The sequence below is a fragment of the Fukomys damarensis genome, unplaced genomic scaffold, assembly GCF_012274545.1.
Source record: "Fukomys damarensis isolate Sample0158 unplaced genomic scaffold, DMR_v1.0_HiC HiC_scaffold_32, whole genome shotgun sequence".
NCBI lineage: Eukaryota > Metazoa > Chordata > Mammalia > Rodentia > Bathyergidae > Fukomys > Fukomys damarensis.
In genome coordinates this window covers 37506241-37527577 of record NW_022900944.1, presented here as the reverse complement: position 1 = coordinate 37527577, position 21337 = coordinate 37506241, and the positions used below count along the sequence as shown (strand labels likewise).

General features: G+C 51.4%; 2 protein-coding genes across 10 annotated transcripts in view; both read left to right on the top strand.

The window, feature by feature from the left end:
• Positions 1-2869: 2869 nt before the first annotated feature.
• Positions 2870-20539, top strand: Clec18c (C-type lectin domain family 18 member C). 9 transcript variants are annotated; one of them, XM_010644408.3, is made up of 13 exons: positions 2870-3055; positions 9741-9978; positions 10489-10580; positions 12438-12677; positions 15279-15376; positions 15653-15774; positions 15950-16057; positions 16462-16554; positions 17088-17356; positions 17982-18111; positions 18433-18529; positions 19289-19380; positions 20080-20539. In XM_010644408.3, exons 2-13 carry the CDS (start codon positions 9837-9839, stop codon positions 20169-20171), a joined length of 1575 nt encoding a protein of 524 aa, XP_010642710.1. In that variant the 5' UTR covers positions 2870-3055; positions 9741-9836; the 3' UTR covers positions 20172-20539. The 9 variants fall into 9 exon arrangements, with proteins under 9 accessions (XP_010642710.1, XP_010642712.1, XP_010642713.1 ...); XM_010644410.3 differs by lacking the exon at positions 2870-3055 and having other exon boundaries at positions 9588-9978; positions 17091-17356; XM_010644411.3 differs by lacking the exon at positions 2870-3055 and having other exon boundaries at positions 9588-9978; positions 18006-18111.
• A 615-nt stretch (positions 20540-21154) lies between these two features.
• Positions 21155-21337, top strand: part of LOC104876469 (RNA-binding Raly-like protein) — an 11155-nt gene continuing 10972 nt past the window's right edge. Inside the window, exon 1 of the mRNA XM_010644512.3 lies at positions 21155-21284. The gene's annotated coding sequence lies outside the window, so the exon portion shown is untranslated. The remainder of the gene's footprint in view (positions 21285-21337) is intronic.

Here is a 21337-nt window from a genome sequence, read left to right as displayed (position 1 = left end):
GGACCGGAAAAGGGTTCACGGGGCAGGTGAATCAGGCGCGAGGAGGAAAGAAAAGTTCCTGGAGCGCGGGCACAGCGACCTTCCGCGCTTTACGGCCGGGCAAGGGTACGGCGAGTGCGCACGCGCGCCGACGTCAGGCGAGGCCCCGCCCTCGCCACGTGGGCTTGTTTGGGTCTCGCGAGGCTCCGCCCCCGGGCGCCACTACCTCGGCCTAAGCCTCAGCCTCGACCTCACCGAGGCGGTTTGAAGCTTGGGCCTGCAGGTGTCTGCGAGTGGAGCTGACGTCGCGGCAGCGAGCGTGGCGTTAAGGACCTTTCCACCGCGAGTCCCCGCCCGACCTTACTCCTTGTTCCTTCCCAGTTTAGAGGAGGAGGAGGAATCATTCACTGGAGCCTCCACGGTCAGGTCGCCGAGCTGTCCTTCCTTCAGAGAGTCCGTCCCTACCTCAAGTGTGAGCGCCAGCTGCCTTTCCCACGGATGTAAGCCCAGCCCTCTGACCTCTGACGACAGAACCTCAGGGTCGCACGGTTATATTCTCTGCACCTCAGCCAGTGCCTGGAACCTTCTCCCAGTGCGTCCTTCCTGGAAAGGACCCTGATCGGATGGAGAGGCCACCACCGCACCTTGGGCCATGCTGTCCAGGTCCCACGCTTTGGAATCCAGCGCGTCTTACCGCACACTCCGATCAGGAGTGTTATTGCTGGCCGCCTGTGCGCTGTGCTGAGTGATGGGGTACGGCAGGGCACAGGGCAGTGAGGGATTCTGCCCTTAGAGAGTGGCAGTAAAGCCTCAGGGACGCCCGGGGACCATAGCAACGCCACTCACTGGCCAGCGAACTTCCGCTGGACACCCAGGTGACATGTGACATCTGACTGCCAGAGGACTCAGGTTCTTCTGCCGGCTCTTTTGATCCAGGAAAGTTCAAGGCATCTGGGTCCTGTGCTAGATGAATCCTTGCACATTTTAGTCAAGGTTTTCACCCATCCAAAGAGTGAGAGACCGATCCATCAGAAGCATTACGGGGGCAACCTTTTCAAATGCCCAGATGTGGCAGTTACCAAAGAAAAAGCCACAAGTTTTCTTCATAAGCCATTTGCAGGCATATGAATTTGGGAGAAACCTAGGTGTCCACAGGATGTCGTGGATGAAGCGAAGTGATATGTAATATGTTGTTTCAATACAGTAAGGAGTATATAAGCTGAGCCCACTTCCTTCCCACATCAATATTACCAGCTCTCTGCTTTAAAATGCTAAGTTCAAAAAACTTTTGCATTATTGTCCTTAATATTTACTCATAACCACTAGTAAATTGTTAAACATATTCAAGAGGATTGAACACTATGGTTTTTTGGTTTCATGTTTTCCATAAAATGTCAGGATTGTTTATTAAATGATTCTGGTTTCAGTGTACTGAGCGTGTTTTGAAGAATCAAACATTTTTATGGGTAATTTTTCTGATAAGATTTGGATGCATTTAACTTTATTTTTTTCAAAAATCTTCTGCCTCCTTGTTTTCTGTCAAAGACAGAGATTATGGGCCTGGGTATTTAGCTCAGTGGTTCTGCTGCCTACCTTGCAAGCATGACATCCCAAGTTCAATCTCCAGTACAAAAAAAAAAAGATTATGAGAGGAAGGGTGACTATTTTAAGTACCTGTTTCAAAAGATCTATTCTAGGATTTCCTTTACACATGAAGTTTGGAGCACTATTCTCTAAGCCTGGTACTAGCTTCTTCCACTCTAGGATGTCAGATGGCGGCTATGGATGGAAAGAATGGAAAAAAAAAAAGTAAGTTAATTTTAGTGTGAGTTCCCTTCACTCCACATAGCCTCCTCAGAACAGACAGGTGGGGGTAGAAAATCCAGCAGCTAGTTTCAGTAAAGGGTTTTCTAGTTCACACTTTACTCTCTCCTCAACTCTTGGAATGTGCAAAACACCACTGTAATGATCATAAGGTCCTGTAATTCATTATTTGTGTTTGTAAGTGCGTGGGTCTGTTGGCCCCTTTCTTTTCCTGTGTAGAGATAGCAGGTCGCTCTGAAGACATTCTGGGCACTTGAGTAAATAGGATGTTTTCTCAAGAGCCAAAGTAATGTTGGACACATGGAGTGATCCGCCATTTCTACTCTGTCAATGCAGTGTTAACATTATTATGCACTATATTTCTTAGCTGAGTTTCAAGTGAGAATTTCACTTTATGTTACTAAAGAATTGCTGCGGATTTGTAAATAGGGCAGGGAGGAGAGGGTGAAGGAAGGGCAGGGACAAGGGGAAAAAATGAGAACCAAGACCTGTCATGTAATGGTATAAGATCCCAATGATGAATGTAACTGTACTGTATCCCTAAAATGTACCAATACACTCAGTGAGAGGGGGAAAAAAAAGAATTTCTGTGGACCAAGCCTGAAGATGGCCTCTCACCTAATCCCTCTTCCCTTTCTTTCTTACACTTTAATATCACAGGTTACACCTGGCTTTATGTACCCTGTTCATCCTGTAATGGAAAATAATATACCATACCAAGATACTGCAGACAATGGACATTTCGCTATTCACATGGCAAGAAGAATTCAATGGCTGTTCGTTCATTTACATTCTTTGCCATGACCAGCATAGTGTGGGGTCCCAAGGCAGGGAGAGTGGTGGGAGACGAAGAAAATTGAAGAATAACAGGAAAAGGAAGATACATACCAAGATTAAGTTTGAAAGCTGGGACCAGATGGAACCATAGCCTGAACAGCTAATGGCAGCCTGGAGTCCAGTGCACTCTTTGTTTATAGAGTAAGACGAGAGAGGTAGGGTAACTCATGCTACGTGGCCCACGTGAACATAGCGTGATTGTCTCGTGATTGGGGCATGCGCAGAAAGGGAACAAGGATATATAATATAACTGTCTCCTGGAGCTGTGCCATCCCAGATCTACAGTCTTAGTCTAATTATCTAATCTATCTGTCTAATTTATCTAATCTATGGAGGAGAAAGGGAGCTGTCCTCTTCCCGCCTCGCGTGGATGCTGTCCCGGGTCCCTGCTGTGGCGGCTGTGACAGTCCCTTCAGTGAGTACCCCACATCCGGCGTCATCATATCGCATCGTTGCTCCGCAGGGTTTTCTTTCCAGACTCCAAAAGGCTGTTTGCTCACTGGATGAAAACCCTCACCCCGCAGCAGGGCAGACCCGGTTCCTGTGGTGTGACTGGCAGCAGCGCCGCCCGGGTGACCCTTGAGAGACACCAGGGTCCGTGTCCTCAGTGGGGTCTCGGTCCCCAGGAGAACGGGCCTTCGCGCTGTCCCCACTGTCCCCTTTCTGACGTCTCCCCCAGCGGGTCTGTCAGTCCCCCTTGCCCAGGGTCTCCAACCCCTAGTCTGTGGCTGCATCTCACGGGTGAGGGAATGGGGAAAAGTGGAAAGCAAACCCTTTATAATGTTTTCAAGGTATAAAAACTAAATGTGAGCCAGGTGTGGTAGTGCGCACCAGTAATCCCAGCATTCAGGAGGCTGAGGTAGGAGGATTGCCAGGAGTTTAAGGCTGGCCTAGGATACAGGGGTGGGGGGAGATTTATTATAAGAAATTGATTCAAGCATGAATGCGATAGTGCGCACCTGGAGTTGAGTACTTAGGAGGCTGAGGCAAGAAGACCTAGATTAAGGTTGGCCTGGACTACATAATAAGACCATCAAGAAATAAATTAAAAAATGCAAGAAAGAAATTAGAAAGGGAGAGAAGAAAGAAGTGAAATTGACCCATCACTTGTAGAAGCTGGCAAATCTGAAGTCTTGGAGCAGCCAGCAGGCTGGAAACTCAGGGAATGTGTCACTTTGTGTCCACAGAAAGTCTAGAGGTCAAATTTCTTCTTCCTCAGGGGAAGAAAGGCTTTCTACTGCTTGGATAAGATTCACCCACATTATGGAGGGTAATCTCCCCTACTCTGGGATTTTTTGGGGGTGGGGTACCGGGGATCGAAATCGGGCCCTTGCACTTGCGAGGCAGGTGTCAGAACCACAGAGCTAAATCCCTGGCCCTTCAAGACTTTTGATTTAAAAGCTATTCATATCTAGAAAGTTCTTGCATCGCAATCTCTAGAAAGTATCTGACCAAACATCTGCACACCTATTGCCATATAAATTTTAGAATCTCCTTTTAGATTTACTTTAAAAAATTTTGTTGAAGCCAGGCGTGGTGGCACACACCTGTAATCCCAGCACTCGGGAGACTGAGTCAGAAGGATTGCTGTGAGTTCAAGACCAGCCTGGGCTACACAGTGAGTTCCAGGGCAGTCTCAACTACATAGGGAGACCCTGTCTCAAAAAAAAATTTTTTTTTTGTTGAATGGGGCCAGGGATTTAGCTCCATGGTTCTGCTGCCTGCCTCACAAGCACAGGGACAGGAGTTTGATCCCTGGTACAAAAAAAAAAAAAATGTCCAAGGATAGGGGTTTTGCTCAGTGGCACTGTGCCTGCCTTGCAAATTCAAGGTCCTGAGTTTGATTCCTGGTACTAAAAAATTTTGTGCAGGCTGCAGGTATGGCTCAGGGGCAGAATGCTTGCTGGGATGCATGAGGTCCCTGACAAAAACTAGAGCATTTAGCACCATGTCCCTGAAATGGCCTCTTTGTGTTCTTAAGAGTCTTGCCAAGTCCAGGGTTCATTGTAGACAGAAAGAGATGGGACTTCCCAGGTAAGTATTATCTGAGGGCCCCTGGGAATTGGGCAAACTAGGTGTTATCTATAGGAGCTGCTTGCCTGCCTATACGCTAAGGCAGCTATTTCTTAAAATGCTGGTCACACAGTAGGACAAACAACTAATAATGCCACTATATAGTTCAATCTATAAAACCCCCTCCCTGCTAAGTGATTGATCTACCTGGCCACCAGCGTACCTGCTGAGTGATGCTGTTGTTAGGTACGAGTCCTGTGTGGATTTGGTGCTGTTGGACACAAACACACTTCTTATGCACACTGTATCACTGGTAAGTCACACTCTATCCTTTCCTTATTCATTGTTTACCCTTTCATTATTTTATCATTTCCTTTCACTAAGGCAAAATGGAACTAAAAGTTGTTTTTTTTTTAAACCTGGGAGATAGTAACAGAGATTGCATTGACTCAGCTGATGAATCTGTGGAGAATTACCTTCTTAACAATATTGACTCTTACGATCTATGAGTGCAGAATGTCTCTTCATTTGTTTACATTTTAAATTTCGCTCATCAATGTCATTTATATATTCAGGTATTTTTATTTGTCTTTGTATTTACCTTTGTTACTGTTTTTTTGTTTGTTTGTTTGTTTGTTTTGAGACAGGGTCTCACTATGTAGTTGAGACTGACCTGGAACTCACTATGGAGCCCAGGCTGGTCTCAAATTCAACAGCGATCCTCCTGCCTCAGCCTTCCGAGTGCTGGGATTACAGGCGTACGCCACTGCGCCCAGCGGTTGTTATTGTTGTTTGAGACAAGGTCTCACTATATTGCCCAGTCTGGTCTTGAACTCCTGGGCCTGAATGATCCTCTTGCTTCAGCCCCCAGAGTGGCTGGGTGTGCAAAGGTGTGCACTATCTTGCCTGTATGGTTTGGGATTTTATCATTGTCTTTGATTTGCTCTTGTGGGTTTTTTCCTTTACATTATTAGCATACTACATTATATTTTCTTTTTCTTTTGGTACCGTGGATTGAACTCAGACCCTTGCACTTGGGAAGCAGGCAGCGGAACCACTGAACTAAATCCCCAACCCTACATTATATTTTTCAAATGGTGAACTAATCTTGCATTCGTGGAATAAATGCTACTTAGCCATGGTGTTTAATCTTCTTTATATATCACTAGGTTGAGTTTTGTAATATTTTGTTGAAGGTTTTCATTCAGAAGAGATCTATGGTCTACTTGTGATCCCTTTGCCTGGATTTGGTGTCAGGATAATATTGCCCTGATAGAAAAATTCAGGAAGTACTCCTCTTCCCTTTTTAAAAAGTTTACATATGAGCAGTATTACTCCTTCCTTAAACATTTTCTAGAATTCACCAGTAAAGTAGTGAAAACATTTTCACTGGAACTTTTCTTTCTTTCTTCCTTCCTTCCTGCCTTCTCAGTACTGGGGATTGAAGCCAGACTTTGGGCATGCTAGACAAAGGTTTTTCTCTCTGCACCTGAGCTCCATTCCTTTTGAGTTTTTCTTTATAGGAAGATTTTTAATCAGTCACTCAATTTCCTTTACTGTGACAAGTCTACTCATGTCTTAGTTACTTTCCATATTGCTGGAACACAATACCAACATGTACAACTTAGAGAAAAGAGTTATTTTGACTCACATTTTTAGCCCATACATAGCTGGCTGCCTCCAAGGCAAGAAAGCATGGTGGAAGATCTGGAAGAAGAAGGATGCTCACCCCATAGCAGCCAGGAAGCAGAGAGTGAAGGAGAAATCCAGGAGGGAGATAGACCCCTCTGGGTTGTACCCCCAGTGATCCGCCTCCTCCAAGGCCCCACCTCCTAACTGACATTTACCTAGGGTTTAGCCAGCATTTATCTATGATTCAATCACCCTTCATAAGTCTCACCTTTGAGCACATGAGGCTTTGTATGGAATTCTCCCATGGTGTAGTCCGTCTCTGACCAGACTCTGGGTGATGGGTAATGTGGGGTACACAGCACCAAGCTTCATTTTCTCCTCCACAGACATCCACTTCCTGGACATCTCGGGGCTCCACCAAAGCCTCTAGAGCACTCTCGCTGGCCTAAAGCTCCCCAAGAGTCCCATCACTTGGGATCCCAGCCTGTCTGCAAGGCAACCCCAGCCCTCTTTATATTTTTTTATTTTGAGACAGGGTCTTGCTAAGTCACCACACTGGGCTTGGATTTATGATTTCCCTGTGTCAGCCTTCCAGAGTTCTGGGATTACAGGCAAGCAGCACCACCCAAATTAAAACTTTTAAAGCTTATAGATAAAAAGAATAAGGGCAGGGGCTGGGGATTAAGCTCAGTGGTTCCGCTGCCTGACTCCCAAGCATAAGGACCCAAGTTCAATCCCCAGTATCAAAAAAGAATAAGGGCATGTAATTTCTAAAAGAGATGTCGCCACGGGTCTCCTAGATTTGAATGTAAATCTGGAAGAGATTTTCTGGGGAGAACATCAGCAATATTTCACACTCCTGAAAACATGACCTGCTTCTGGAAGAAATAAAATGGCTCAAAGATTATGTAAGCTTTTGAAGAAGACTATAAACCAAAAGAAGAGGTGTCTACTAGCCATGAGCTGGAAAGTGTATTATTAGTCAGCTTTGCATCACTGTGACAAAATAGCTGAGACGATCAACTTAAAAGGAAGAAAGGTTCAGTTCAGTTCACAGTTTCAGGGGCTCCATGCTACAGTCGATTGGATCTATTGCTTTTGGACCCAAAGTGAAACAGAACATCATGGTGAGAGAACATGGTGGAGCAAAGCTTATTTCATGGTAGATGGAGGCAAAGAGAGACAGGAAGGGGCCTGGGTCCCAAAATCCCATTCAAGGAGAGCCCACAATGACCTAATTCATCCACTGGGCCCCAGCTCTTAAAAGCCTTACTACCTTCCGATAGCTCACACAGGCTAGCAGCCAAGACTTTTGGAAAGACATTCTAGATTCAAACTATAAGCCTGGGGTGATAGCACATGCCTATAATCCCAGCACTAGGGAAGCTGAGGCAGGAGGATTGCTGAGTGTTTGAGGTCAGCCTGGGGTTCATAGTGAGTTCAAGGGCAGCTTGAATTACGTAGTGAGACCTTGTCTCAGAAAAATGAAAAAAATATTCAGACTATTAGTAGCAGGTGAATAGGTAGAGACATGCAATAAAGCATATTACTGGAATGTGAGTTCTAATACCTGAGTGGTAAATATAAACCCTACAAAGCCTCATCTAGGGAAAGCTGCCTTGCAAGCTTACAGGCCCATTCTCAAAACTCAACCCAACCACTGAGCAAGTTCCAGGAAAAAATGTGGACCCAGGAGGAACTAACTACTAGGTAAACCATGGTGCAAGGCCCTCAGGGAGCCCAGCAGAGCTTGGCACTCCTGTGTATGCCATGGGACACTGAGGCCCAGGCCACACAGAAGTCACAGAGACACACGGAGCATCTTAGTTAGGCCCTGGGCCTTCAGGCACCTGTCTAGTATTTTATCCACAGCATTTCCTCTTCTGGCTCCTAAGCTCGGTTTGCTCTGGTCACCTCTTATAGTGAGCCTCAAAAATTATTCTACCCCAACTCCCAGAATAGATTTTCCTCCTAGCTTTCCCAAGGGCCTGTCTTTGCACTTCAAGAGAAAACGAGTGACATTTATCGCAGAAGTCCGGGACCAGGATCTGGGTCATTCATTAGTCAACATGGATCATGGCTATAAAAACTGAACTCAAGAAAATCCATAATGTGAATTAAGGCCGTAGGAATGTGAAGGCAGAGACCCTGAACTAGTTGGGGTGTACCATGTCCTTGCTGGGTGACCTTGGACAAGTCCTGGAGACATATTGAGCCCAAGTTTCCTCATCTACAAAGTGAGCAGCATATGTCACATCTACTACTACACAGATTGTTGTAACAATGACTGAACCTACACATGTGAACTTGTCTTGTAAGCTGGACTAAGAAGGTGGCTTCTAGGCACTCCTCGGACCTGGGTGCTTTGAGGTTGCCAGGTCAGCTTTGGGGTCCCTTGTTCCACTGCCTGACACTCACAGTGATCCCATCAGCATCCCCCAGAAAGTCAAGCCCACTTGTATCTCAGCAGAGACTCCATGGCGTTGGCCCTCAGCCCCGAGAGGGTGCTAGCTCAGGGGCCAGGAACCACACAAACGCCAGGAGGAAGTGGTTGGCTTGCAAGGCTGTGCTTTGGGCTGGCTGCGGCCTGCAGGACAGTGTTTAATTTTCTAAGGAATGTGGGCTTTGGAGCAGAACTGCTTCTCTGGTTATGGTGGGATTCTGCAGGCCTCAGCCAGCCCCCCACTGGTAGCGTGACATTTTGCTCCCCTCCTGCTAGCCCTTGGCCTGTTTGTCCAGAGCCAGACTTGTTCCCTGCAAGGCCTGAGTCAGCCAAGCTCATCCATCACGTGCTCTTTTGTCTGTCCACTTTGCCCTCTCCTGGCCCACAGTCACATGGGTGAGGGTGGTAAGCACCGGAGCTAGGCTCAGCCCCGCCATGCGGCCCAGAGAGACTTCTGTAAGGCACGCTTTTCCTCCCGAAGGAGCAGCCCCAGCCTGCTCTCCTAAGAGCCTACTGGCGGCACCTGTCCAGTGTGCAGTTACCTCCGGCCTATGTTTAATTCATGGCTGGGAGGTTGGGATTAGTTTCCAGAGAAAGGAAAGAACTCCCCTGGGGTTTTGCCCAGTTCCTGTCCACCCCACGGGGACACAGCTGAAGCCCCAGCCTTCTCATCTGGGCCTGGGACGGGGGAGTGGAAGCTGCTGATGGCCCTGGAGGACATTGTCCCAGCCTGGGTACAGCCATCGGCCACTAATGCCCAGCCCTGGAATGTCTGAGAGCCAATAGCAGGGTCTCCAAGGGCTCCCCGAGGGTGCCAATAATCCTGCAATGATTAGCAGGGGCCACGAGGTCAGTGCACACTGCTCTGCCTGCAGTCAGTGGGGCAGGCTGGCCAGGCCGGGAGGAGGCCCAACAATGGAGACATCCTGGGGAGCTGTATACCTCTTTTCAATCTAGCACCGATGCGGGAGGCTGTTTGGACACACTGATTACTTCCCCCTTTGTCTGCCAGCCCAGCTCCACTCCTCCAGTCTGAGAATCGCTCCATGCAGCCCAGGGAGGAGCTGGACAGCTGATCCAGGCTGTGCCTGCAGAGCCTGACAGGCCCATGCTGCAGATGGAGCCCTCCGTGGGACCAGGAGGCCAGGGCCACTGGTCAGGCCTCCTGTCTGTGCTCCTGGCTATCCTTGGCATCACCTGGGCAGAAATGTGGCCACCCCAGCTGCCAGAACCGGCTCCAGTGCCAGGAGGTAAGGACCATCTGGTAAGAACAGAGGTGGAGGAGCCATGGCGAGGAATGCAACGGGGGCACCAGGTCTCAGGCCCAAGGCCCAGGCTGTGCTGGTGTCATGTGATGGGAGACCTGGGGGGACCGCTCAGGGTGTGATCCTGGGGCTGGGGGTGAAGTGGCGTGAAAGGGAGGGGCCCAGGGTTGAGGTGAAGGAGGGGCCCCAGCACAGAAGCAATGGAGGCCTGAGAGGAATGCAGGCCTGGCCCCTCCCCACACTCTGCCCTGGCCTCTTCTCGCCATGGATGCCCAGTCAGCACTGTCCCAGCACTGGTCTCTCTCTTCCCATCCCTGGGTCCGGCCCCACCTTCGGGTCTCCCTCCATCTCTGTGCTCTACGCACCCCCACTCCACACCCATGTCCCGTCCATCCTAGGGCTGGTGTCCGAGAGGTGGGGGCAACTCTCATCTTGCTACGAGGGTGGGCACAGGTCCAGCTGCTGGGTGGCCTGACCTCCTGTCCTGGTCCCCAGCCCTGAGCAGAAAGGAGAGCTTCTCACTTCTGTCCCTGCACAACCGCCTGCGCAGCCGGGTGCAGCCCCCAGCAGCCAACATGCGGAGAATGGTGAGTGCTCTGGTCCTGCGCTACAGAGATGACAACTCGCAGGAGGGGAGGACAGAGACCCTGGGGGTCAGGGGCCGCGCCAGTGCCAGGCGTGCCTCCCGGGTAGGGTGGGCACAGACAGCCAGTCCTCTTAGCCCCCGGGAGGCTCTGCAGCTTTCTCCTCCCCAGATCTTCCGCCTAGGAAGCCAGCCCCTTGCCTCGTGCCTGTGTGAGGAGCAGACCTTGGGGCTTCCCTGGTATCCCGCTGCCATGGAACCCAGAAGCCATGGGAGGGTGAGGGATCCCCTTCTCCAGAGAAGAGCAGTACAAGAGTCCAGCAGGAAGGGAGGGGTGGGGCTCCTACGGGGCGGGGCTTCGGAGGGGCTGTGTGTGAGCCGGATCCTGCTCGGTCCCCTATCCACACTCCATGGCGGGAACCAGGGGTGAGGACTCAGGGTTCTCCACCCACCACCCTGACGGAGGCTGAGCGCTGGGCCTGTCATCCCGGGGCTCAGAAATGCTGCCCCATAGTCGGGGACCCCTGCAGCCCCAGCCCGTTAATAGGCCAGGGAGTGAGGCTGGGAGAAAAAAGAGAGACCGGGTTCCCCATGGCTGCTTCCCATAAACTCCTCAGCAGCTGGCAGCAACCGTGGGTGGCGACCTTGAGAGCCCGGGGTCAGTTTCCCAGGAGGTGGGGGTGGGGCGGTGGGCGGCCCCTTCTCCCCCTTCCCCTGCCCTGCTCCTCCGCCTCCGCCCCTGTCCATTCTCACCAGAGGTAAAATCACAGTGAGCATCTGCCCACGCAGCCTGCAGGGGGTGCAGCCCCAGTTGGCACCTTTCTCCCTGCATCCTTACAGCAGTCGTATCCTGTGGGCACTGTATTGGCTCCACTTTATAGACGATGACGTCTCGTGGAGATTAAGTGACTGCTGGAGGTCACACGGCCTGAATGAGGTGGCTGGGCTGGAGTGGGGGTGGCCGTGGCAAAAAGACTACAGAAAGCCCCTTGTTCTACGGGGTTGTAAGTGGTGGGGAAAAGCAGGTGCGCCCACCCCAGAGCACTCTGCGCACAGAGCCAAAGTGCTAGGCCCAGGAGACTGCTCACAGATCTCCTCTGAACCAGTATTCCTAGGTGCTCAGGTGGATGGAGGGCCTAGGAGAACCAGAACAGAGGGCTGGCTGCTGGGCCTGTTTGCATCTCAGGAGGGAAGCCTGGCCAAGTGGGAGCAGCAGAGCGCTTCTGAAATGGCCAGGGCTAGCTTTACCGAATGGCAAAACAAACCAGGCATGGTGGTATATGCCTGTAATGCCAGCACTCTGGGAGACTGAGGCAGGAGAGTCTCAAGTTCACATCCTGCCTGGGTAATTTAGCAAGATCCTATCTTAATGAAAGGGGCTGGGTACGTAGCTCAGTGGTAGTATGCCCCTGGGTTTGATCTCCAGCACCACACGTCTGCAAGGCTTGAGCACTACCTGAGGCTTACATTAGCACAGTGTAAATGACAGCAGAAGTCCGCCCACCCTGTCACCAGGCACTGTTCCCTGGGAAGGGCCTCAGGGTGCTCATGTGGGATTTGGGAAGATGGTGGCTCTTCCTGGGAAGAGCAGAGCTCTGGGTCAGGTGTCAGATACCTGTGCTTTCCCAACACACTTTGGAGAGAGAGCTCCTGGGTTGGCACCTGACCCACCCTTGCCCTGTGAAGTGAGGGAAACCAGCACTGGGCACTGGGCAGCCAGCAGGGCTCCTCCTCCAGTGCTCTCCTCTCACCATGACCCAGTAGCCCACTAGTGCTCAGAGGCAGTGGGTGAGCTGAACATTACCCAGTGGTCTCCTCCTTCCCCCAAAATCCTTCTGTGGATGTGTTTGTGCCACCCTAGGACTGGAACGAGAGCCTGGCTCAGCTGGCTCAAGCCAGGGCAGCCCTCTGTGGCACACCAGCCCCAGACCCGGCACCTGTCCCACGGCACACCCCGCAAATGGGCTGGAATATGCATCTGCTGCCCGAAGGCTTGGTGTCCTTTACTGGAGTGGTCAACCTCTGGTTTGCAGAGGGGCAGCGGTACAGCTACGAGGCGGCTGAGTGTGCCCGTAATGCCACCTGCACACACTACACCCAGGTGAGTCACAGGAGAGACCAAGGCTCCCCTGGGGCTGGGCGGGGCATCTCAGAAGATGCTACCCTTAGTCCTAAATATTGGGGTTTCTTTTCCTCCGGCTTTAGTTTTGCTTTTTGTAACTTCTGTAGTGGTACCAGGGATTGAACTGAGGACCTCTGCACTGGAATATAGCCCCAGATGCCTTCTGGTTTTAAATTTTGAGACAGGGTCTCTCTACCTCACTAAATTGTCCCAGCTGGGCTTGAACATTTTCCTGCCCCAGCTTCCCAGAATGCTAAGATGACAGCATTGTGCCACCACATTTGGTTATTTACAAATTCAAATAGGAATGGTTTTAAACATAAATGTAAAAATGGGTCCTCTCTTTCTCCCTGGATTTAGAAGATGTTACTACCTTTTCCCTCCGTCTCTCCCTAGAGGGTATTTCATTCACAAGCACATTTTTTTTTCTTTTCATTCAACAAGAATTTATTGAGTGCCCTCTACATACCTGACACTGTTTAGGCACTGATGTACAACATTGGAAAATACAAGCAAAATTCCAAGTATGCTTTAATACCATTATTACACATATAACAGTAGTAAAACTGACCTTGAATTTTTTTCTCATACTCTCCTTACGTGGGTTATAGCAAGGCTATGTTGACTTCAGGAAGTGAGTTGGAATCTGTGCTTCATTTTCTGTTCACTGGAATAATCTCTATTTTGTTTGCTGTCACCCTCCCATAACAGTGGCACTGTATTTTGTTTTTGTGTGTTTGTGTATATATGCTAGGGTTAGAGGGGTGTGCTCCACACCCGACTGTATCCTATAAATTTCTATACTGAGTATTTTCACTGCTATTAGGGCTGTTTTCCATTTCCAATCTTGTGGTTTTGTTGTTGTTTTGGGTTTTTTTGTTTGTTTTCCTGGTGGTGGTACTGAGGATTAAACTTAGGGCCTTTCCATTGATCAATTTCCCCAGCCCTCCTTGCCTTTTTAAATTTTTGAGACAGGGTCTCACTAAACTGCCCAGGGTGAGCTCAAACCTGTGATCCTCCTGCCTCAGCTTCATGATGTTGGGTTTTTTTTTTTAAATTTTGAAATATATATTTAAATTTCCAGAATATATTTTCTTTACTTACTTCTAAATTGTCCATGTTAGAGCCAGGCATGGTGCCACATGCCTGTAATCCCAGCACTCGGGAGGCTGAGGCAGGAGGATTGCTGAGAGTTCGAGACCAGCCTGGGCTACATAGTGAGTTCTAGGGCAGTCTGAACTACATAGTGAGACTCTGTCTCAACCCTCCACCAAAAATAATAAATAAATAAATTATCCATGTTAAATTTTATTCCATTGAATTAATACAACGTGGCCTATAAGATAGTGATTTTTTGGTCTTAGTTGAAACTTGCTTTGTCATTTAGTGATACCTCAAAGCTTGCAAAAGTTCCATAGATTCCTAAAAAGACCATATTCTCTAATTGTTGGACACATGCATGATACATGTTTACATCTTCCTGCCACAATCCAGTCTGGTGTTTGTCATTTTTAGTGGCTACTACAGCATTTGCTTAGTTGTTCTTGTGTATTGATCATTTGTGCTTTTTCCAATGTGTCACCAACTCTAAGACTTTAAATCTAAATTTAAAGAGGGATTTAGCTCAATGGTTCTGCCACCTGCTTCGCAAGCACAAGGACCCAAGTTTGAGCCCCGGTACACACACAAAAAAATCTAAGTGTAAAGACCTACATCTAGTTTTGCTGAATGGCACACCAGCCCAAAATTTAGCAGCCTATGATTTTGCAGGCTGATCTCTTGGTTTGGGCTCAGCTGGGAGGTGCTCTGGTCTCTACTGGACCCAGACACTTAGAGTTGGCTGTTTAGCATGGCCTGAAATGACTCATCTCTGCCCTGTGAATCCTTTCAACCTCTAATGTCCCACCCTAGGCTCATTCATGGGATAGTTGAGCATGGTTCTATGAGCATGAGTGGAAACTGCAAAGTCTCTTGAGGCCCAGGCTCAAAACTGGCTCAGTGCTGGGGATTTAGCTCAGTGGTACTGCACCTGCCTTGCAAGCGCAGGTCCTGAGTTCAATCCCTGGTACCAAAAAAAAAAAAAAAAATTGGCTCAGTATTATTTCTGCTGCATTTTAAACCAACACAAGTCACAGGGCCAACCAAATTCAAAGAGGGTAAAAAGACCTCATTAGTTCCTTTAAGTGGCTGTAAAATCATATTTACAGGAGTGGACTAGGGGAAGAAGTAAAAGGCTTGGCCATTTTTGCAATCTATCACAAGGCCCTTGATTTTTGAGTCTTTCTTTTATCATTCTCCATCTACCCACAATCTTTTCCTCAAGTATCCTCTAATCCTCACCTTCTGCTCCCCTCTCTGCTCAGGGACTTGACTGGATTCCGATGCTCACCATCCTTACAGCTTGCACCCGCCCAGTGCTGCTTCTAAGGGCCCCAGGGAGGTGGGGGAGCTGGCTGTCTGCCTGGATTGTGGCCAAAGCTGTGTGCCCCCAGCCTTCGGCGTGCAATGCCTGTGCCCCTGGCCTTAGATGGAGATGGGGGTAGTCTGTGACAGGGTTTCTGGCCGCCATGTTTCCTGTAGCTTGTGTGGGCCACTTCGAGCCAGCTGGGCTGCGGGCGGCATCTGTGCTCCATGGGCAAAGCAGTGATGGAAGCCTTCGTCTGTGCTTACTCCCCTGGGTAAGCCCCTGAGACATGGGCTGCGGGAGGGCGGGGCGGGATACGTTCTCCCAAGGTAAGACGCCCACTCACTCTCAGGTCTGCTTGCTTGCTGAGGGTGGCGGTGGGGAGGAAACAGAGGTTAGTACATTAGATTCTGGTCACACAGAACAGAGCTCGTCCCTGGATGCCCCATCCTGGAAGTGTAACTATGCTTTAAGGACTTGTTTGTTTGGAGACCATCTTTCTCTCCTAGCAAATCTTCCCCTGACACCCTGCTGGCCTTTGCTCTCACAGAGGCAACTGGGAGGTGAATGGGAAGACGATTGTCCCCTATAAGAAGGGCGCCTGGTGTTCACTCTGCACAGCCAGTGTCTCAGGCTGCTTCAAGGCCTGGGACCACGCAGGGGGGCTCTGTGGTGAGTGCCCCATTCTGCCTGCAGCAGGCACATCAGGGCTTGGCCTGGCAACCCCAGGTGGGTGGAAGTAGCCTGAGAGGCTCTCTCGGAAGCCTTGGCCCTTAGCGCCTGGGGAGGCCCCTGTCTGGCCTGTGGGAAGAAGTTCCTTCTTAGAGTTCCCTCCTCCCCTGACCAGAGGTCCCCAGGAACCCGTGCCGCATGAGCTGTCGGAACCATGGACACCTCAACATTAGCACCTGCCACTGCCACTGTCCACCTGGCTACACAGGCAGATACTGCCAAGGTGAGGGTGTGGAGGTGAGCCTGGCTGAGTACACACCTGCTCTGTACTTGCTAGGTCTGTATATTCCACGCTTTCATTCAACAAGCATCCATCGAGCTCTGTCTATCATACCCTGAGCTCTGCAAGAGGCGCAAAGTGGAATCAGATTTGGCCTCTTAGGCTATGGGACAGTGAGAAGAGGAAAGAACTAGGAAATAGGAGTGGATTCTTGTTCCACTTTCCTGCTCCCCACTTTATGGCCATAGGTTAGTCACCTCCTAAGTCACTTCTTTCCGCAATGAGACACAGACCAAACAAGCCAAGTGCGGCAGCAGTTGGAAGCCCTGGTGGGGATGCTCTTGCTGGGGCTGGCACCCCTGAACGCTCGAGGCTGAGCCCTTTCACCCCACTCTCCACTGTGGCAGTGCGGTGCAGCGTGCAGTGTGTACACGGCCACTTCCGGGAAGAGGAGTGCTCCTGCATCTGCAGTGTCGGCTTCGGGGGAGCCCGGTGTGCCAGTGAGTCCCCCCAGGGCTCCTGCCAGCACCCCCTTCCGTGGGGTGCTGTTTCCCACTCTTCCAGCCCATTGTGGGCACGTCTTCCCTCTTCCCATTCAGAGACATCACATTGGTAGCTTGAAACTGGCCGTCTTAGTTACTTTTCTGTTGTCGCCGAGCCAAAATACCTGACACCCAAAGTTAAAAGGGGGAGGGTTTATTGAGCTCACAGTTGGTAGAGGTTTCAGTAGCTCCAAGGTAGGGTGGCCTGGCAGAGGGACAATGCAGAGGAGAAACAGTTCATGGGGGGCAGAAATTAGCAAAATCAGGAAGAGACCTTAGTGGCATCTTTCTGCCCCTTTTATCTCATCCAGACTACTTAGGGCAGGTAGCACTCACGCCTTAATCCTCCATGAATCAAGCTCAGTGTCACACACTCTAGATCCAGCCACCTCTGCAAAAGCTGCATGAAGACATCTAAGCACTGGCCATGGTGCGGGTACTGACTCCACTGAAACTGGCCAGTGCTAAGAGCCGTGGATCTTGTTTTCCAGCAGCTCCTGTTACACATTTACCAGCACACCACTCACTCCCGCCCTTCTCCAGCTGGGGCCAGCGGAAAGGGCACCTCCAGCTCAGCTCCCCGGCAGGGTGGGAGAAGGGGACGCCTGAGGGTGACACACACATGCTCAGGCTCCCTGACACCCCACCCCCAGCCAAGGTGCGCTTTCCTTTCCACACCTGCGACCTGAGCATCGACGGGGACTGCTTCACTGTGTCTTCGGAGGCAGACACCTATTACGGAGCCAAGATGAAATGCCAGGTGACCACCGAGCCCTGCCTCCCAGGGGACCCCAGGATCTCACACTAGGGACGTCACGGAGGGACCCTTCAACAGCTCCTCACTTCTCTCTCTCCACTGGTATAAAGCAGAGTCACAGACTCTGAGGCTCACGGTCAGGAAGTCACGCAAGGACATGAAGGACCCAGCGTCACAATCCCACATCTAAGGAGCTGTCCTGACTCAGCTCCAGCTGCTGGTTCCCCTACAGCGGGTCAGAGTGGCCAAAACTGAGGGCTTTCAAAACCAGAAATCCAGATTTTCACTGCGTCTCTGGATGTGTCCATGTTGGCAATCGATTCAGTCAGTGTATGTTTTAGAAACTGTGCAGCTGGGACAAAACCCACGAAGGCAAGACCCTGCTTGAGCCTGTGGGCTGTCAGTTGGGCCCATGTTCACGGAGAGGGGAGAAGCAGGGGGGGAATGGGGACCCCTGTCCCTGAGGCCCGAGGTTGTTAGGGTTGGGTGTGAAGACAGCCAGGCCAGCGCACGCACACACACACATATGTGGGGTCCGTTGCCATGATGGGGTAGGGCGGCCTGATGGGCAGGAAGGGCTGGCTAAACTCCGGGAACTCTGCCAGCATGACCTGGGTTGGGGTTACAGGGAAAGGGCGGGGTGCTTGCACAGATTGAGAGTCAGAAAGTGCAGGACATCCTCGCTTTCTACCTGGGCCGCCTGGAGACGACCAACGAAGTGACTGACAGTGACTTTGAGACCAGGAATTTCTGGATTGGTGAGTGCCTTGGCCGGATGGGGAACAGTGAAAGTGGGCCTTGATGCCCCGGGCAGCTCCTAGAGTCCTGGGCTGTAGCAACCAGCACATCCGCTGATAGCTCACAGCAGTATGGAGAGAGCTTGGAGCCTGGAGTGGGCCTTGAGTCGGACCGCCACCCCCTTGCCAGGAAAGGGCTGTAGGGAGGGGTTGGGGGCTGGAAGACTGGGGCGAGGGGCTTAAGGGCTGGGGCAAAAAGGGATGAGGCAGTAGGGCCCTGGGCTCAGGGTCTGAGTGGGGCCCCGACCTCTCGGGTGGTGGCAACCTTGGCTACCGACCCAGGGCTCACTTACAAGGTGGCAAAGGACTCCTTCCGCTGGACCACTGGAGAGCAACAGTCCTTCACCAGTTTTGCCTTCGGTCAGCCTGACAACCAGGGGTGAGTCTGGGGTGGCCACCTCCCCCTGGGCCTCTTGTCCCCTGGGCTGGCTTGGCTGAGCCTTTGGAGTCCACTGAAAAACCCTCTAAAGGCCAGGGCTTTACCTGCCAGTGTCAGGGAAGTTGGGGTGCAGCTGGTGCAGGCCCGGGGCTGAGGGAGAAGGCATATCACACGAAAGAGGGGGACCCCATGAAGGCCTCATCCCTCTACCTGTCTCTCACCCGCTCCGCTGTCCCTCCGTCATCCACTGGCTCTTCCCTCCACCAACCCACCTGCCCTCTGCCTGGCACCACACTGATTCCAGCACTCTAGCTGTCCACGACTGCATCCTCCACGCACACAGCCACCCATCAGCTATCCTGTACTAAGGAACTTCCAGTTATGTGGCCTTGCCCTGATTTTTAAAGCCCAGGAATGCTCAGGGCAGGGGTGCCAAGGTCTCCAGACATTTCCCCAGCCCTCCTCGCAGGCAGCCAGGCCTGATCGGGCTCCTGCCACCGCTTCTGCTGGGATGGAAATAAGGCGGCCCCTCTCTGCCCCAGGCCCACCCCTCTGGCTGGTGTGGCTGAGCACTGCCATGGTGTGGAAGGCTGCGACACCTCCTGGCTTCCCTGAGAAGAGCTGCAGTGCCCTAGAAGAAGCAGGATGGGAGCATGGGGGCTGAAAAAGGGGCTGGCCTCCTGGGGTGGACGGTTTAAGACTCACCTGCACTCCTAATTTCATTCCTCCATCCTGTGCACCCATATCCTGACCGCCCAGGTTTGGCAACTGTGTGGAGCTGCAGGCATCATCTGCCTTCAACTGGAATGACCAACGCTGTAAAACCCGGAACCGTTACATCTGCCAGTTTGGTGAGGGCCTTCCCACCTAGAGGCCTGTCTGGGCCCCTGATGTTCCGTGATGCACTAGAGCCCAGTGAGCCATGGGGGAGGCCACGGGGTACACCTGGCCTGGCACCAGTTACCAGCAGCACCTGCTGGCAGGGTATGAGGTCCCCATCCCAGGACTCTGCCACCAAGCACCACCCTGTTGTGCTTCCTTTCCAGCTCAAGAGCATATTTCCCGGTGGGACCCAGGGCCCTGAGCCTGGCCAGGCAGCTCTCCTGCCAGCCCCTGGGTGCACCATCCCCGCTGCTGATGCCTGTGTGCTCCCCTGGGCGAAACCAGAGTGGGCTGGGGTAACAGGCCTAACACGGGAGAGCTCAGACCTTACAGGAAGTCGAGCAGGGCGGCAGTGAAGCTAGTACGGGAAGGAGAGGAGCCTCAGTGGGGAAGAGAGCCTGGAACCCTCAGCTTGCTTCTTTGACTGGGAAGATGGGCTTCTGTGCGCTAAAGCAGAAGTCAGGGCCTGTGGTCTGAAGAGGGCCAAACTGGGACCTCTGGAGTTTCCCTCACCAGATGCACTCACAGAGATTAAACTAAATTATAAACCAGCCAGTCTTCCCATCGCTCTTCCCCCAATCCTGGGCTCGAACCCAGGGCCTTTGCACAGAGCTCCAACCCCAGCTCTTTTTCAACTTTTTGAGACAGAACCTCACTAACTTCCCCAGATCCTCCTGCCTCAGCCTCCTCAACGCTGGAATCACAAATGTGTACCACCACACCATCTGCAACTGGTCTTTTGGAAGGAGAATCCAGATGACCAGAATGGTCTCATGCCTGCTACTTATTTTGTCCCTTCTCTTTCCTCCTCAACCTATGGGCATTTCCAGACCCCCCCAGCAACTTAGAAGCCCAGACTGTCTCCACTGGAGCACTTTTGCCCATCAGGGCTGATGGTACAATCAGAATTTGTCGAGTCCCACTGCCTCAACCAGTGCCTCAAACATCGTAGCTGACATTTAATAAACACTGTCAGGCAGTGTAATCAACACTTGACATCTATTAACTCATTTAAACCACTTAACAGTTTACCCCAACTGTCACCTGGGCAGCGTGTTTGTTGACTCACTATCTCAAGTGTTGCTCAGGGAGGTGTAATTTCCACCAGTTGATTATTGTATTGAATGCATTTGATAAAATTGTCGTTTTTATATTTCCTGTTATAGCTTACAAAATTAATGAAAAAATATGCAAGTTTCCGTCATCTTGTATTTAAATAACTGGACTGGTAAGTAGTTAAACACTCATATTCTCATTGAGAAAGGAGTATTACTATCTCCGTTTTAGGGTTGAAGAAATGGAGGCACAGAGAGGTTGAGTAATTTGCCCAAGGCAACACAGCAATCAAAGCTAGGCAGTCTGGCTATCACTTTCTTCCTCTGGTTCGGCCTTTTAAACGGGGACGCGCGGCAAGGTGCCCAGGTTTGGAGCGCGGGCACAAGCGGCGTTCACACAGATGTTTCCAATATCAGCAACCACCCGCAGCGGAAGGAGACCGACCGTAGCAGCAGGGCAAAGGCCCGGACCCCAGAGCCCTGCCGAGATATCTGCCCCAAGGTCTCCTAGGAAGGCGTCCCTACTCTCCCAGCTCGATCCTGCCCAGTAATCAACAGCAGCCGGAACACCTGGCGAGTGACAAGGAGCCTCAACTGGCTCGTTAGACTCAGCCGCAGGTTCGCACGAGGCGGCGCGCGCCCTCCGGGAGCCAGACTTGCGCACGCGCCACCCCAGAGCCCTGCCGAGATATCTGCCCCAAGGTCTCCTAGGAAGGCGTCCCTACTCTCCCAGCTCGATCCTGCCCAGTAATCAACAGCAGCCGGAACACCTGGCGAGTGACAAGGAGCCTCAACTGGCTCGTTAGACTCAGCCGCAGGTTCGCACGAGGCGGCGCGCGCCCTCCGGGAGCCAGACTTGCGCACGCGCCAC

What these genes read in the sequence shown, in the direction of transcription:
- Clec18c (XM_010644408.3), top strand. Translation starts at nt 9,837, where the DNA reads ATGCTGCAGATGGAGCCCTCCGTGGGACCAGGAGGCCAGGGCCACTGG. An exon ending in CACAGGCAGATACTGCCAAG is followed by an intron (nt 16,058 to 16,461) that starts GTGAGGGTGTGG and finishes CCACTGTGGCAG; the next exon opens with TGCGGTGCAGCGTGCAGTGT. An exon ending in CCGTTACATCTGCCAGTTTG is followed by an intron (nt 19,381 to 20,079) that starts GTGAGGGCCTTC and finishes TAACTTCCCCAG; the next exon opens with ATCCTCCTGCCTCAGCCTCC.